The 16,831-nt window shown below is 47.8% G+C and overlaps 1 protein-coding gene across 1 annotated transcript in view; it reads left to right on the top strand.

Moving 5' to 3' along the window:
- The window catches only part of auh (AU RNA binding protein/enoyl-CoA hydratase), a 263,382-nt gene that overhangs the window by 11,114 nt on the left and 235,437 nt on the right, over positions 1–16,831 (top strand). The window contains exons 2-3 of the mRNA XM_078214360.1: positions 8,148–8,215; positions 9,763–9,850. Of these exons, the coding sequence (XP_078070486.1) occupies positions 8,148–8,215; positions 9,763–9,850 (156 nt within the window). The remainder of the gene's footprint in view (positions 1–8,147; positions 8,216–9,762; positions 9,851–16,831) is intronic.

Raw genomic sequence — 16,831 nt, forward strand, 5'->3', positions numbered from 1 at the left:
GTAGGCTTGCCGTGGGGTTTCTCCTTCAACCCAACCGTATCAGCTTAAGGTCTCTATTTCATTAATTCTAAGAAGGTGATTGAGGGCCCCTGCCTACCTTGGCAATGTCCACCTCTTTCAGTGGAGACATTACCATGGTCCTCTGGGCCTGCACCCTCGAGAGCCCACCTGCTATCTTTAATAGGACAATAAGCATAGAGGTGGCCATTTGGGAGACTACCTTCTGGAAGGTTGCGCCAGTGGACACACTCAAGACATGAGTAGATTTGGGACCCCCATATGGGTTCCAATTCAGGGCCTTGATCTGCACTGAACATCCAGCCTAATGGCTTTTATTTTCCTAATATTTAGTTGGAGAAAGTTTTTTGCTCACCCAGTACTGGGTTTCAGATAAGTAGCCTGACAATTTAGAAACAGTGGAAGGGCTGAGAGAGGTGGTTGTGAGGTAGAGTTAGGTGTGACCCAACATATATGTGGAACTTGTTTGGATGATGAAACTGATGGCACTATGCAGATAAGAAATGGGTCTGGGTCAGATGCTGAGTTAGTGCAGACTCGATAGGCTGAATGGCCTCCTTCTGCACAGTAGGGATTCTATGATTTCTAGCATCTGCAGTATTTTGCTTTCATTTGAGTTATTTCCATTGTTCTGACCAATATTTATTCCTCAATCAACATCACAAAACATTTCTGGTCAATATCACATTGCTATTTGTGGGAGCCTGCTATGTTGAAATTGGCTGCTGTGTTTCCTACAACAGTGCTAACACTTCAAAAGTACTTCTTTGATTATAAAGTGCTTTGAGACATCTGGTAGTTGTGAAAAGTGATATACAAGGCATGGATTTTTAAAAATACTTCTGAGGAAAGGAAAATAAAGATTTCAACCTTCTTGCCATTCAAGAGTAGCTATTTTAAGTGGAACCAGAGAGACTAAGATTTCAGTAGTTTTCAATTCCTGAAGGAAGTTTAGGTCAGTCAATATGGCATTCGGATGAATCAGCTTTCTTTTATTAGTTAAAAGCAATAAGTTCAATACTGTGTATCTTTTGGTGCTGAACTTTCCCATCATAAGATGGGGTTTATTCCAAATTCCTCTCCAAAATTGGCTGTTAAAGATATCTAGAATCAGGTGCCTCATTATTGACCCAGTTGCCGTGTGCCTAGTTAGATGAAGCTTAGCACTGTTTTCCACACCAGCCTTTTGCTAAGAGCTGAACATGTCTTGGCTGAACTTTGAACATGTTTCCAGTTACCCCTTTAGGAACAGCAGTTCCAAGTGCCTTCACTGACATAACCCTATTTTTGGCAACATTCACCTTTTGCCCAGATGGAGTTGTAACTTTGAGTCTGTGTTGATTTGATGTAACTCCTAGCAATGTTAGCAGTCGCATTATCTGACTTGCCTTAAACTTGCAGTTATCTTCCCATTCACCAGTAACACAGCCTTGATTTGCTTAATTCTGCAGTGGTGTGTGTTGCACTCGAGTTGATTAGCATTTTACTAAGTGGTCCTTGTCTTGCACAGGTGTAAATCTAGTGGGTTTTTCATGCTATTATAATCTCCAAGGTAGGTGGAGGTACAGTTTGGGTGGAAGTTTCTGTTCTTTTCCAAAACCTTTGCAGATAAGAACCTAAAGTGGTGAGAGAGCTTGGAGAAGCCAAAGAAAGGCTTCTTCCAGTTCTGATTCCTTTCTTTGAGAGAACCGAAGTTACTACGTGGCAACAGAATTTTGAGTCATTGAACACTATTTGCTGCTATTATTCTCCCTTTCAAGTTGAACAGCTCCTTACAGTTCAAAAATCTAAGGAGAAGTCTTGCATTTTCCTCAGTGAGGATTTTCTGTGTACTTGAAGCTAATTCAGGGTGCATGGATCCTGCAAGTTCCTGGATCTTGCGCAACAAGGTTTTCTGGTTTGAAATTGGCTGCTATTAAGGACACTTTCGTAAGTTAATTGAAAAAGTTATTTCTGTTTAAACAGATTTTAAAAAATCTACACCGATGTAAATGCTAAGATGTTTGACCTATCATTTCTCCTGTGTATTCTAACTAAAACATGGGAGTATATTAAAATACAGTTTATTTTCTTTCCAGCTTCCTTAAGGAGGTAATTCACTAAAGTACATGTCAAAGGCAATCATTAGAAACAATACTTTTGCTTCTATATATTTCTGTTGTTACTAGAACAGTAGAGATTTTGTATGTTTCAGCTTGAAGTAATCAAACTAAAATATGTGGATCTGTTCCCTCGCTAATCTGCACCCTCTCCTTTCCTTTTCCCTTATGTATACTATGAGCGGTATGTCTTCTCTGTATAGCGCACAAGAAGCAATACTTTTCAATGTATTCCAATGCATGTGACAATAATAAATCAAATCAAAAAATATATTGCTAAGGATTCTAATATCCTGCAGCCTGTTTCCTCTTTATATTATAGTAGTGAAATTGCCATATATTCGTAGACTGTCAGCAGCTTTCTATATGGTCTAAATTGGATCCCCGTTGCTTGAAACATAGTGAAGAAGGGATAATATTAACACAATCATTGTTTCACATCATCAAATCCATAGTTGCAAGTTTAAAAAAAATGTTATTTAGTAAGATCTAGATTTTACCATTTGTATCTTGTGAACCACTGTATAAAATGATATATGCCACTTTCCAAAATGTAATATTTATAATTTGTTTTGTCATCAGTAATATTTAACCACATGATCAGCTTAATGAGTAGACTCAATATAAATAATTGGTGCAGTAACTTACTGAAAAATAAACAACAGGGTGATACGAGAACTGCATACCCCATGAATCGAGAGTAAATGATTTGTGGAGTGCTGATGTCATGAGATGGCTATTCCCTGGTAAACCACCAGTCATGATTCATTAATTTGTTTTAAACAAAAAATACTAATATAGTTGAGATGTGGCAGCTGTGACTTCAAAGGAAAATAGACCACATTCTATATACATGATGCTCAGTACAGCATTCAATTATAATCTGTTTTATTAGATTTATATTTTACCATGTTAAGTTCAAAACAATTTTTTTAATTTCATTGAAACATTTTTAAAGGATGACTAGAGTCATAGAGGTTTACAGCATGGAAACAGGCCCTTCGGCCTAACTTGTCCATGCTGCCCATTTTTTTTAAAACCCCTAAGCTAATCCCAATTGCCCGCATTTGGTGGGCAATATATAACTATCTAAATGCTTTTTAAAAGACAAAATTGTACCCGCCTCTACTACTACCTCTGGCAGCTTGTTCCAGACACTCACACCCTCTGTGTGAAAAAATTGCCCCTCTGAATACTTTTGTATCTCTCCCCTCTCACCTTAAACCTATGCCCTCTAGTTTTAGACATCTCTATCTTTGGGGAGTCTAAAATGATACAACGATACAAATTCTTCAATGCCGACTAATACTACAAACTTGTCAATGTCCACAGATTTTCAGAGTCTATCCTATTGTTGACAGCTAATTTCTTGTGAGCTGAATAATAAACTTAGTGCAATTTATTAGTTGTAGGTTATTTTAATGCTCAGAGTGCATGCTGACCAGGACTGAGTGTAATGTTCACCCTTCCATTACTGGCGATGGCAGTAGCAATGGTGCATTGCTTTGTCAAAGGCAGATCGTGCCTTACGAGCCTGGTGGAGTTCTTCGAAAATGTGACTAAACACGTTGACGAAGGGAAAGCGGTAGATGTGGTTTATATGGATTTTAGCAAGGCGTGCGATAAGGTCCCCCATGCAAGGCTTCTAGAAAAAGTGAGAGGGCATGGGATCCAAGGGGCTGCTGCCCTGTGGATCCAGAACTGGCTTGCCCAAAGGAGGCAGAGAGTGTGTATAGATGGGTCTTTTTCTAAATGGAGGTCGGTCACCAGTGGTGTGCCCCAGGGATCTGTTCTGGGACCTTTGCTGTTTGCTATTTTCATAAATGACCTGGATGACGAAGTGGAGGGATGGGTTGGTAAGTTTGCTGACGACACGAAGGTTGGTGGGGTTGTGGATAGTCTGGAGGGATGTCTGAAGTTACAGCGGGACATAGATAGGATGCAAGACTGGGCGGAGAAGTGGCAGATGGACTTCAACCCAGATAAATGCGTCGTGGTCCATTTTGGCAGGTCAAATGGGATGAAGGAGTACAATATAAAGGGAAAGACTCTTAGTACTGTAGAGGATCAGAAGGACCTTGGGGTCCGGGTCCATAGGACTCTAAAATCGGCCCCGCAGGTGGAGGAGGTGGTTAAGAAGGCGTATGGTGTGCTGGCCTTTATCAATCGAGGGATTGAGCTTAGGAGTCCGGGGATAATGATGCAGCTATATAAGACCCTCGTCAGACCTCCCTTGGAGTACTGTGCTCAGTTCTGGTTGCCTCATTACAGGAAGGATGTGGAAAAGATTGAAATGGTGCAGAGGAGATTTACAAAGATGTTGCCTGGATTGAGTGGCATGCGTTATGAGGATAGGCTGAGGGAGCTCGGTCTTTTCTCCTTGAAGAGACGTAGGATGAGAGGAGACCTAATAGAGGTATATAATCTATGTTGAGAGGCATAGATCGGGTGGAGTCTCAGAGGCTTTTTCCCAGGGTGGAAATGGCTGCTATGAGAGGACACAGGTTTAAGGTGCTGGGGGGTAGGTACAGGGGAGATGTTAGGGGGAAGTTTTTCACACACAGTGTGGTGGGCGAGTGGAATCGGCTGCCGTCAGTGGTGGTGGAGGCAAACTCAATAGGGTCTTTTAAGAGACTCCTGGATGAGTACATGGGACTTAATAGGATGGAGGGTCATAGGTAGGCCTAAAAGGTAGGGATATGTTCGGCACAACTTGTGGGGCCGAAGGGCCTGTTTTGTGCTGTAGTTTTCTATGTTTCTATAATCATAGAACCTTACAGCACAAGAGACCATTTGGTATTGTGCCCATGTCAGCCCGTTTAAAGAGCTGTTCAATTTGCACTCCAAATCTTTCCCATAACCCTGCAAATTAGTCCTCTTAACGAACATGCCCAGTTCCTTTATATTCCATACCTTAACAGCCCTGTTTGGAGGGTGAAATGTCTTCTGTAACTCTTTTGCCAGTTTAAACCTATGACTTATTTTTAATGACCCACTGTTTACAGACCGACAGTTTCTCCCCAGTTCTATAAAATCCCTGATAATTTTGAATGCATCTATTCAGTTCTCCTTATCATCTCTTCTCTAAGGAGAACAATCCAAGTTTCTCCAATCCCTCCATATACTTGAGGTTCCTCATCCTCTTTTTCCTACCTTCTTCAAGACTTTGACATTGTTCCTCAAATGTGATGCTCAAAATTGTACACAATACTCCAGCTGAGACTTAATCAGTGACTTGTAAAGATTTAACATGATTTCTGTTAGGGAGATTAATTTAAACGGCCCTGAGTTTTCCTCTCATCACCTGTCCGTAAACAAAAAAGTGTTTGATTGGTCTCCCCCTTTATAAGTGGTGACATTTTTCCCAACCCCTCAGAGGGTTGGTTTATTTGCACACACTCAACACGGGAGGGGGTTCCCTTTGTAGCCCCTTGTGCACTCATACAGAGAGAAAGATTTACAGGGCAAAGATCACAGAGAAAAGAGTCATTGTTTCATGTGTGTTCAGAATCAAAGTCAAAAGGGGCATTTGTTCACAGAGGTCGGCAGGTTGAAAACTGATGCTAGATCATTCACTTTTCCGGTCAAGATAACTTTCATGATAAGATAGGCAGAGATGAATCAATCTTCTAGGCGATGTTATAGAGGTTTCAGTCGAGACAGCATAGATGGTGGGGATGGGGGAGACATTCAAACCTTGGCAGAGCCCCTTTCTGTGCTGCTGCCGGGTAGATGGAAAAATGGTGGACTGAGCTTTGCAGTACAGCTAGACAGAATAACTGGTTCTCCCAGCTACAAGTTCATGTCACATGACTCCCATTTCTTCACAACTTTAACCAAGGATGTGAATCTCTTTGTCTAGGTTTCTAAGGTTGTTACTGCTCCAACCATTTGGAGTTAAATGGGAGGTTGTGGGGTCTTTGTCCTATCAGATGAATTGACTCCAGTTGGCCAGGCCAAGCTTAATGAAATGTAAATGGCCTTTGTATAGTTCATGCTGAATTTGATCTCAGCAGCCATAGGGATCGTTAGGGTCTCTTCAGAGATAACAAGGTGTCAGTTTATTTGAGGGTCACAGACAGACATGGCTTCAGTCATTTTAAAAAAGGTCTTTGTCCTGTTTTTAAAATTAAAAAAATAGCTATGGGGATATATCATATATATAATGAAATATACATTTTGATTTTCCGCTCCCGCCCCCCCCTGTATGTTTTCTGGTGGATAAATTGGCTCACCATTGGCCAATGGTGGGATCTTCCGATCCAGCTGAGGTCTATGGTGGTTTGCATGGCTTGCTTGTCCTGCCGCCAGGCCTCCTACAACAGGGAAGGTGGGTGCGGGGGAGAGGACGGGTGTCATCTTCAGCGGAACCAGAAGATCCTTCCAGCAGGATAGCCATATTGTATGAGGTCTTAGCCCCCTGACACTTCTTTGTTTGTATGCTCCAATTTACAAATCTAAGTATCCCATACAGTATCTTATTTCCTTATCATCTGCCCTGCCACCTTCAAGGATTTATGAATAGCCACTGCTAGGTCCCTGTATTCTTGCAGTAACATTTTGACTATATTGCCTCTCTTTCTCCAAAAATGTATCGCTTTATACTTATTCACATTAAGTTGTATTTGGCCATTACACCAGTCTGTCTCTATCCTCCTGAACTTGGCTACTGCCCTACTGAGGAAACTTAGTAATGTGATAAATTGTATTATCTGCAAACTTCAAAATTGTAATTTATACTCCAGTCCATTTTCTTTTTATATAAGAAAAACAGTGGTCCTAATACTGACTTCTGAGTGCCCTCAAAGTATATTTCTCACCCGTCAGGAAAATATCCATTCATTCCTACTATGTCTCCTATCCCATAAACAATTACGCATTTAAATTATCATAGCCCCTTTAATCCCATGTGCTTCGATTTTCTTAATGAGACTATTATTTGATACTTTATCAAATGCCTTTTGGAATGTACAGCAACATCTATTCTAGTTTCATTAACTCTCTCTCTTACTTCACCAAAGAACTCATAAGGTTCTTCAGACACCATTTGCCTTCAACAAATCCATGTCGGCTGAACCCTGTTAATCTATGCTTCTTCATGTGAGAAATTTATATTTGACAATGGTTACTAGTAGTTTTACTACCACTGAAGGTAGACTTTCTGGCTTGCATTTTCCTGGTTCCTCCCCCTCCTTTTTTAAGCAGGTGTGTAACATTTGTAATCCACCAGACTTCTGGCATTACTCTTATATCCAAGAAGGATTTAAATATGGTGGTCAAAGCTTCTGCTATCTCCATCTGGACTGGGTGATTTATTAATTTTGAATTTTAAAAACCCATTTAGCACCTTCTTTCTATCAATTTTTGTTCAATCCGATATCTCTACCCTCCCCTCTTCTATTGTGACATTAACTTCATTCTTATCTTAAGTGGCACAGTGGTTAGCACTGCTGCCTCACAGCACCTGGGACCTGGATTAATTTCCAGCCTTGGTGGCAAGTAAGTAAGCTTTGTTTAGAGAGAAGGCTTCCTAAATACCCGTGAGTAGGTTTTAGAAAAAGGGTGGCACATTGGTGAGCACTACTGCATCACAGTGCCAGGGATCTGGGTTTAATTCCAGCCTCGGGTCGCTGTCTGTGTGGAGTTTGCATGTTCTCCCCTTGGGTTTCCTCCCGTAGTCCAAAGGTGTGCTGGCTAGGTTGATTGGCCGTGCTAAATTGCCCCTTACTGTCAGGGGGCTAGCAGGGGGTAAATACATGTGGTTAGGGGATAGGGTCTGGGTGGGACTGTTGTCAGTGTCGGCTCCATGGGCAAATGGCCTCCTTCTGCACTGCAGGGATTCTAAGTGAAAACAGATGCAAAGTACTCATTCAGTATTTCAGACTGTTAAGAAGATTTCCTTTATTATCCATAATCATTCCAGCATTCCATTAAATTTCCTTAGAATTTATTTTATTGTGAATTTTTAGTTAGAACTGCTACAACGTTGAATAGAGGTCTGTTGACAAAATTTTCAACTCTATTTTACAGGAATTGTTGTATTTGGAATAAATCGACCTCAGTCTAAAAATGCAATCAGCAGAAACCTTGTGGAAATGGTAAGCAAACCATACATATAAATTTGTAATTTATAGTTGATCATATAGTGGAGGTATGATTATATATTTATATAAATTAATTACAAAACTATGATGCCAGAAGAGTTCCCACGTTATTTTCTTATTGAAAAAGAGATATAGAACAAGTCTAGGGAACTATAGACTGGTTAGCTTAAAGTTGGTGGTCATAAAGATAATGAAATCTTGACTCAAAGATGTAATAGAAAGACAGCTGGATGCTGAAAATATAACAAAGAATAGGTCACCTGGATATCAAAGGAGAAGTCATGCATAACCAACTTTACAGAATTCTTTGAAGAAGTAATAGAGTCAACAAGGAGTAGATGTTAAAAAAGCCTTTGATAAACTATGTAGTAGACTCTTGCCTACAATCAGAGCATGGTGAAGTCAGGAGACAAACGGTAGAATGGATAGCAAGCTGGTTGCAAAACAGAAAGCCGAGAGTTGGGATCAAGAGTAGTTACGGAGACTGGTGGAAAATGGGAAGTGATATTCCACAAGTCTATATTGTGACCATTGCTATTCATCATTTACAATGTGGACTCAGGAACCAGAAGAACAATTTAAACATTTCTGATGACGCCAGATTAGGTGTTTATAGGTGATACTGAGGAAGACGGTGGGAAAATGAAATCAATGGATATGCAGATAGGGGGAGAGGATATTTGTGTTTTGCAATAAATGCCTGAACAGACAAGTTGGGCTGAATAGCTCATGACGTTAATAAAGTTCAAAATGGGTTCGTAAATGACAAATTAATATTTTGATATAAATGTGAGGTCGTGCATTTTGGTAGGAGAATAAGGCGGCCACACAATCCTTGGAAAATAAAAATCTGAATGGGGGAGAAGAGTAGAAGGATCTAGGCCACACATGCAGAAATCATTAAAAGTAACAATGCAAGTTAACAAGGACATTTTAAATCTAAAACAAATTGGGATTTCTAAAGGAATAGAATTGAAAAGCAGAGAAGTTACATTAAGTGCTGCAAAAAGGACATAGAGTTACTAGTGAAGATGAAACTAGGATTTATAAGGATGATTCCAGAATTGAGAGGTTATAACCATTGTGAATGAGTGAACACTCCAGTGCTCTTTTCTAAGACTGAGAGGTCATGCAGTAGAGGTTGTTAAAGTTATTAGGTGCTTTGCTAGGCTTGACGTAGGGAAGGTGTTTCCACTTGTAGATGTATTCAAAACTAGAAGCTATAATTATAAGGAGTAATAAATTTAGTGAAAATTCAGTAGAAACTTCTTTACCCATTGAGTGGTTAGAATGTGGAAATTGTTGCCAGATAGAGTGATTGAGGGGAACAGCATAGATGTTTTGAGGGGAAGTGAAATAAGCACATGAGGGTGAAAGAAATCGATGGATATGCAGATAGGGGGAGGAGATATTTGTGTTTTGCAATAAATGCCTGAACAGACAAGTTGGGCTGAATAGCCTATTTTTAATGCTATAAATTCTATTCTTTTGATATTGTTACAAGGAATTTTTTGGCTCTTTTAATATTTTCTTTTGTTTAGATGACGGAAGCTATAGAAGAAATGAAACGTGATAGAAATGTCCGAACAGTTATACTGCGCAGCGAGGTACCAGGAATATTTTGTGCAGGTTTGTGATCAGCATTGACTTTCATACATGTTTGAACAAAATGTCTCCAGATTAGAACTAATCTTTGTTCTGATCCATAACTAATTCAGAGTTACTCTTTTTGACATTAAAAAATAATTGTCTACCTGAAATTGCCATGCAGTTGTATTCAGCAATCCTCAAAAGTGCCACCTGTGATGTATGCAATCCACAAGTAAGACAACATAAATGTCATTTCTACTTTGGAATATTTAAATTAATCCTAAAGTATAATTTTAAACGTATGAATGATTGTGATAACACATTCAGAATCGATTTGGTCATTGGGGGCACTTGTTCTTGTGAATTTAAGGTACAGAGAGTCGCTTAGACTTACTCAAAAGTATGCAGAATAACTCTGATTATTCGTTGACTTCATTATCAATGAGGTATTGCCAACTGTTAAAAAATTACAGCAAAGCCAAAGCCTTGTTCTGTCTGGTTCTTGGAAATTTCATCAACAAGATCAAAATCAAACTACTGGAAAACTTCTAAACAAGATTTAAAGATATGCACAGATAGTAACTTGGCAAAACTTGATGCCTAGAAAGTGTTTTAAGCATGCTAGACAAGGGGCAGGACCAGGGAGGCAAACATTGGGAGTCGGGAATTTACCCAATGTCACAATCTGCCTCCACTTCATGAGTGCTGGCAGGCAGGACTTTTATCTTATGGCGGGTGGGGTGGCCTGGAGTTTGGTCTGAGATGGAGATGGAGGTGGGCTAATGACAAGTCAACCAGGTGAAAGGTTCATCTCCATTCCTAGAGACTTTGGCCCAGTACCTGAGATCTGTGTAATGTACCCCTCACCCGCCCCCTCCACCGACCCCGCCACCAATGTTCCCTCTAATTTTTCTTTGTACGGGGTAGGCTAAAGCTCCTTTGAAAACTATATTTTTGTCCATGTGCAGTTTATATTTTAAAAGTAACTAAAATGTCATGAAGGAGCAGTATGTTTGTTTCAATGTATGATGCATTCCATATTGCTGTGTGGACCTTGGAGGCAGCATTGCTCTCTTTTCATTGGTCCCATTAATGGTCCCTTCCCTCAAAGCTCCCGTTCCAATTGCACTTCTTCTTCCTGAACATTGTACTATCAATTCTCAAAATGCGCTTCTTTTCTCACTCATCCCATTTTCCCTTTCCTCTCTCATGTCCTCCCTTTCTTCTCATGTGTCCCTTTGTCCACCTCAGCTCACATCCCAATACCTGAACTGTCGCTTCTCTTTCATGACAAAATAGCTCACATTGACAGAAAATTAGAAAAGAGCAGAGAAGATGCACACAGTTTAAAAATTCATTAATCTTGCCAAGCAATGAAATGAAACTCACATAATCTGATCTTTCATTCATTAATCTGGACAATTTAAATTACCTTGCCATTTCCAGGCTGCCCCGAGTGGTTCAGCCAATTCTAAAGGAGATATTTATTGCTCATACTCCATATATATGATCAATAATACAATCTGCATCATATACCTACCCAGCAGAAAACATTGGGGTCTCACTGAGACTAAATCTATTCATCAACTTCACCCCCAGAATGTGTATATCGTCATGGTGAGCTGTGCCCTTTAGGATTCTGACTTTCAATTGCTGCACACTATTCTGGGCTTATCAACTCTAGGTTGAACCCTAGGTATTGAGAGCTGCTGTCTCTCTCTCTGTCTCTGTCTCTGTCTCTCTCTCTCTCTGTCTCTCTCTCTCTCTCCCTGTCCCTCTGTGTCCCTGTCCCTCTGTGTCCCTGTCCCTCTGTGTCCCTGTCCCTCTGTGTCCCTGTCCCTCTGTGTCCCTGTCCCTCTGTGTCCCTGTCCCTCTGTGTCCCTGTCCCTCCCTCTCTCTGTCCCTCCCTCTCTCTGTCCCACCCTCTCTCTGTCCCACCCTCTCTCTGTCCCACCCTCTCTCTGTCCCACCCTCTCTCTGTCCCACCCTCTCTCTGTCCCTCCCTCTCTCTGTCCCACCCTCTCTCTGTCCCACCCTCTCTCTGTCCCACCCTCTCTCTGTCCCACCCTCTCTCTGTCCCACCCTCTCTCTGTCCATCCCTCTCTCTGTCCATCCCTCTCTCTGTCCATCCCTCTCTCTGTCCCTCCCTCTCTCTGTCCCTCCCTCTCTCTGTCCCTCCCTCTCCCTGTCCCTCCCTCTCCCTGTCCCTCCCTCTCTCTGTCCCTCCCTCTCTCTGTCCCTCCCTCTCTCTGTCCCTCCCTCTCTCTGTCCCTCCCTCTCTCTGTCCCTCCCTCTCTCTGTCCCTCCCTCTCTCTGTCCCTCCCTCTCTCTGTCCCTCCCTCTCTCTGTCCGTCCCTCTCTCTGTCCGTCCCTCTCTCTGTCCGTCCCTCTCTCTGTCCGTCCCTCTCGCTCTGTCCGTCCCTCTCGCTCTGTCCGTCCCTCTCGCTCTGTCCGTCCCTCTCGCTCCGTCCGTCCCTCTCGCTCCGTCCGTCCCTCTCGCTCCGTCCGTCCCTCTCGCTCCGTCCGTCCCTCTCGCTCCGTCCGTCCCTCTCGCTCCGTCCGTCCCTCTCGCTCCGTCCGTCCCTCTCGCTCCGTCCGTCCCTCTCGCTCCGCCCCTCTCTCTCTCGCTCCGCCCCTCTCTCTCTCGCTCCGCCCCTCTCTCTCTCGCTCCGCCCCTCTCTCTCTCGCTCCGCCCCTCTCTCTCTCGCTCCGCCCCTCTCTCTCTCGCTCCGCCCCTCTCTCTCTCGCTCCGCCCCTCTCTCTCTCGCTCCGCCCCTCTCTCTCTCGCTCCGCCCCTCTCTCTCGCTCCGCCCCTCTCTCTCGCTCCGCCTCTCTCTCTCTCGCTCCGCCTCTCTCTCTCTCGCACCGCCTCTCTCTCTCTCGCTCCGCCTCTCTCTCTCTCGCTCCGCCTCTCTCTCTCTCGCTCCGCCTCTCTCTCTCTCGCTCCGCCTCTCTCTCTCTCGCTCCGTCTCTCTCTCTCTCTCGCTCCGTCTCTCTCTCTCTCGCTCCGTGTCTCTCGCTCTCGCTCCGTCTCTCTCGCTCTCGCTCCGTGTCTCTCGCTCTCGCTCCGTGTCTCTCGCTCTCGCTCCGTGTCTCTCGCTCTCGCTCCGTGTCTCTCGCTCTCGCTCCGTGTCTCTCGCTCTCGCTCCGTGTCTCTCGCTCTCGCTCTCGCTCCGTGTCTCTCGCTCTCGCTCTCGCTCCGTGTCTCTCGCTCTCGCTCTCGCTCCGTGTCTCTCGCTCTCGCTCTCGCTCCGTGTCTCTCGCTCTCGCTCCGTGTCTCTCGCTCTCGCTCCGTGTCTCTCGCTCTCGCTCCGTGTCTCTCGCTCTCGCTCCGTGTCTCTCTCTCTCGCTCCGTGTCTCTCGCTCTCGCTCCGTCTCTCTCGCTCTCGCTCCGTCTCTCTCGCTCTCGCTCCGTCTCTCTCGCTCTCGCTCCGTCTCTCTCGCTCTCGCTCCGTCTCTCTCGCTCTCGCTCCGTGTCTCTCGCTCTCGCTCCGCCTCTCGCTCCGCCTCTCGCTCCGCCTCTCGCTCCGCCTCTCGCTCCGCCTCTCGCTCCGCCTCTCGCTCCCTCTCTCGCTCCCTCTCTCGCTCCCTCTCTCGCTCCCTCTCTCGCTCCCTCTCTCGCTCCCTCTCTCGCTCCCTCTCTCGCTCCGCCTCTCGCTCCGCCTCTCGCTCCGCCTCTCGCTCCGCCTCTCGCTCCGCCTCTCGCTCCCTCTCTCGCTCCCTCTCTCTCTCGCTCCCTCTCTCTCTCGCTCCCTCTCTCTCTCGCTCCCTCTCTCTCTCGCTCCCTCTCTCTCTCGCTCCCTCTCTCTCTCGCTCCCTCTCTCTCTCGCTCCCTCTCTCTCTCGCTCCCTCTCTCTCTCGCTCCCTCTCTCTCTCGCTCCCTCTCTCTCTCGCTCCCTCTCTCTCTCGCTCCCTCTCTCTCTCGCACCCTCTCTCTCTCGCACCCTCTCTCTCTCGCACCCTCTCTCTCTCGCACCCTCTCTCTCTCGCACCCTCTCTCTCTCGCACCCTCTCTCTCTCGCTCCCTCTCTCTCTCGCTCCCTCTCTCTCTCGCTCCCTCTCTCTCTCGCTCCCTCTCTCTCTCGCTCCCTCTCTCTCTCGCTCCCTCTCTCTCTCGCTCCCTCTCTCTCTCGCTCCCTCTCTCTCTCGCTCCCTCTCTCTCTCGCTCCCTCTCTCTCTCGCTCCCTCTCTCTCTCGCTCCCTCTCTCTCTCGCTCCCTCTCTCTCTCGCTCCCTCTCTCTCTCGCTCCCTCTCTCTCTCGCTCCCTCTCTCTCTCGCTCCCTCTCTCTCTCGCTCCCTCTCTCTCTCGCTCCCTCTCTCTCTCGCTCCCTCTCTCTCTCGCTCCCTCTCTCTCTCGCTCCCTCTCTCTCTCGCTCCCTCTCTCTCTCGCTCCCTCTCTCTCTCGCTCCCTCTCTCTCTCGCTCCCTCTCTCTCTCGCTCCCTCTCTCTCTCGCTCCCTCTCTCTCTCGCTCCCTCTCTCTCTCGCTCCCTCTCTCTCTCGCTCCCTCTCTCTCTCGCTCCCTCTCTCTCTCGCTCCCTCTCTCTCTCGCTCCCTCTCTCTCTCGCTCCCTCTCTCTCTCGCTCCCTCTCTCTCTCGCTCCCTCTCTCTCTCGCTCCCTCTCTCTCTCGCTCCCTCTCTCTCTCGCTCCCTCTCTCTCTCGCTCCCTCTCTCTCGCTCCCTCTCTCTCGCTCCCTCTCTCTCTCGCTCCCTCTCTCTCTCGCTCCCTCTCTCTCTCGCTCCCTCTCTCTCTCGCTCCCTCTCTCTCTCGCTCCCTCTCTCTCTCGCTCCCTCTCTCTCTCGCTCCCTCTCTCTCTCGCTCCCTCTCTCTCTCGCTCCCTCTCTCTCTCGCTCCCTCTCTCTCTCGCTCCCTCTCTCTCTCGCTCCCTCTCTCTCTCGCTCCCTCTCTCTCTCGCTCCCTCTCTCTCTCGCTCCCTCTCTCTCTCGCTCCCTCTCTCTCTCGCTCCCTCTCTCTCTCGCTCCCTCTCTCTCTCGCTCCCTCTCTCTCTCGCTCCCTCTCTCTCTCGCTCCCTCTCTCTCTCGCTCCCTCTCTCTCTCGCTCCCTCTCTCTCTCGCTCCCTCTCTCTCTCGCTCCCTCTCTCTCTCGCTCCCTCTCTCTCTCGCTCCCTCTCTCTCTCGCTCCCTCTCTCTCTCGCTCCCTCTCTCTCTCGCTCCCTCTCTCTCTCGCTCCCTCTCTCTCTCGCTCCCTCTCTCTCTCGCTCCCTCTCTCTCTCGCTCCCTCTCTCTCTCGCTCCCTCTCTCTCTCGCTCCCTCTCTCTCTCGCTCCCTCTCTCTCTCGCTCCCTCTCTCTCTCGCTCCCTCTCTCTCTCGCTCCCTCTCTCTCTCGCTCCCTCTCTCTCTCGCTCCCTCTCTCTCTCGCTCCTCTCTCTCCCTCCTCTCTCTCTCGCTCCCTCTCTCTCTCGCTCCCTCTCTCTCTCGCTCCCTCTCTCTCTCGCCCTCCCCTCTCCCTCTCGCTCCTTCTCCTCTCGCTCCTTCTCCCTCTCGCTCCTTCTCTCCTCTCGCTCCTCTCCTCCCTCTCGCTCCTTCTCCCTCTCGCTCCTTCTCCCTCTCGCTCCCTCTCGCTCCCTCTCCCTCTCGCTCCCTCTCGCTCCCTCTCGCTCCCTCCCTCCCCTCTCGCTCCCTCTCGCTCCCTCTCGCTCCCTCTCGCTCCCTCTCGCTCCCTCTCGCTCCTCTCGCTCCCTCTCGCTCCCTCTCGCTCCCTCTCGCTCCTCCTCTCCTCCCTCTCGCTCCTCGCTCCCTCTCGCTCCCTCTCGCTCCCTCTCGCTCCCTCTCGCTCCCCTCTCGCTCCCTCCTCCCTCTCGCTCCCTCTCCCTCTCGCTCCCTCTCCCTCTCGCTCCCTCTCCCTCTCGCTCCCTCTCCCTCTCGCTCCCTCTCCCTCTCGCTCCCTCTCCCTCTCGCTCCCTCTCCCTCTCGCTCCCTCTCCCTCTCGCTCCCTCTCCCTCTCGCTCCCTCTCCTCCTCTCGCTCCCTCTCCCTCTCGCTCCCTCTCCCTCTCGCTCCCTCTCCCTCTCGCTCCCTCTCCCTCTCGCTCCCTCTCCCTCTCGCTCCCTCTCCCTCTCGCTCCCTCTCCCTCTCGCTCCCTCTCTCCCTCTCGCTCCCTCTCCTCCCTCTCGCTCCCTCTCGCTCCCTCTCGCTCCCTCCCTCTCGCTCCCTCTCTCCCTCTCGCTCCCTCTCGCTCCCTCTCGCTCCCTCTCGCTCCCTCTCGCTCCCTCTCGCTCCCTCTCGCTCCCTCTCGCTCCCTCTCGCTCCCTCTCGCTCCCTCTCGCTCCCTCTCGCTCCCTCTCCTCCCTCTCGCTCCCTCTCGCTCCCTCTCGCTCCCTCTCCTCTCGCTCCCTCTCCCTCTCGCTCCGGTCTCTCCCTCTCGCTCCCTCTCCCTCTCGCTCCCTCTCCCTCTCGCTCCGTCTCTCTCGCTCTCGCTCCGTCTCTCTCGCTCTCTCTCTCGTCTCTCTCTCTCTCTCTCCGTCTCTCTCTCTCGCTCCTCTCTCGCTCTCGCTCCGTGTCTCTCGCTCTCGCTCCGTGTCTCTCGCTCTCGCTCCGTGTCTCTCGCTCTCGCTCCGTGTCTCTCGCTCTCGCTCCGTGTCTCTCGCTCTCGCTCCGTCTCTCTCTCGCTCCCTCTCTCTCTCGCTCCCTCTCTCTCTCGCTCCCTCTCTCTCTCGCTCCCTCTCTCTCTCGCTCCCTCTCTCTCTCGCTCCCTCTCTCTCTCGCTCCCTCTCTCTCTCGCTCCCTCTCTCTCTCGCTCCCTCTCTCTCTCGCTCCCTCTCTCTCTCGCTCCCTCTCTCTCTCGCTCCCTCTCTCTCTCGCTCCCTCTCTCTCTCGCTCCCTCTCTCTCTCGCTCCCTCTCTCTCTCGCTCCCTCTCTCTCTCGCTCCCTCTCTCTCTCGCTCCCTCTCTCTCTCGCTCCCTCTCCTCCCTCTCTCTCTCGCTCCCTCTCTCTCTCGCTCCCTCTCTCTCTCGCTCCCTTCCCTCCTCTCTCTCGCTCCCTCTCTCTCTCGCTCCCTCTCTC

This window comes from Mustelus asterias, chromosome 6 (genome assembly GCF_964213995.1).
Source record: "Mustelus asterias chromosome 6, sMusAst1.hap1.1, whole genome shotgun sequence".
NCBI classification, from domain to species: domain Eukaryota; kingdom Metazoa; phylum Chordata; class Chondrichthyes; order Carcharhiniformes; family Triakidae; genus Mustelus; species Mustelus asterias.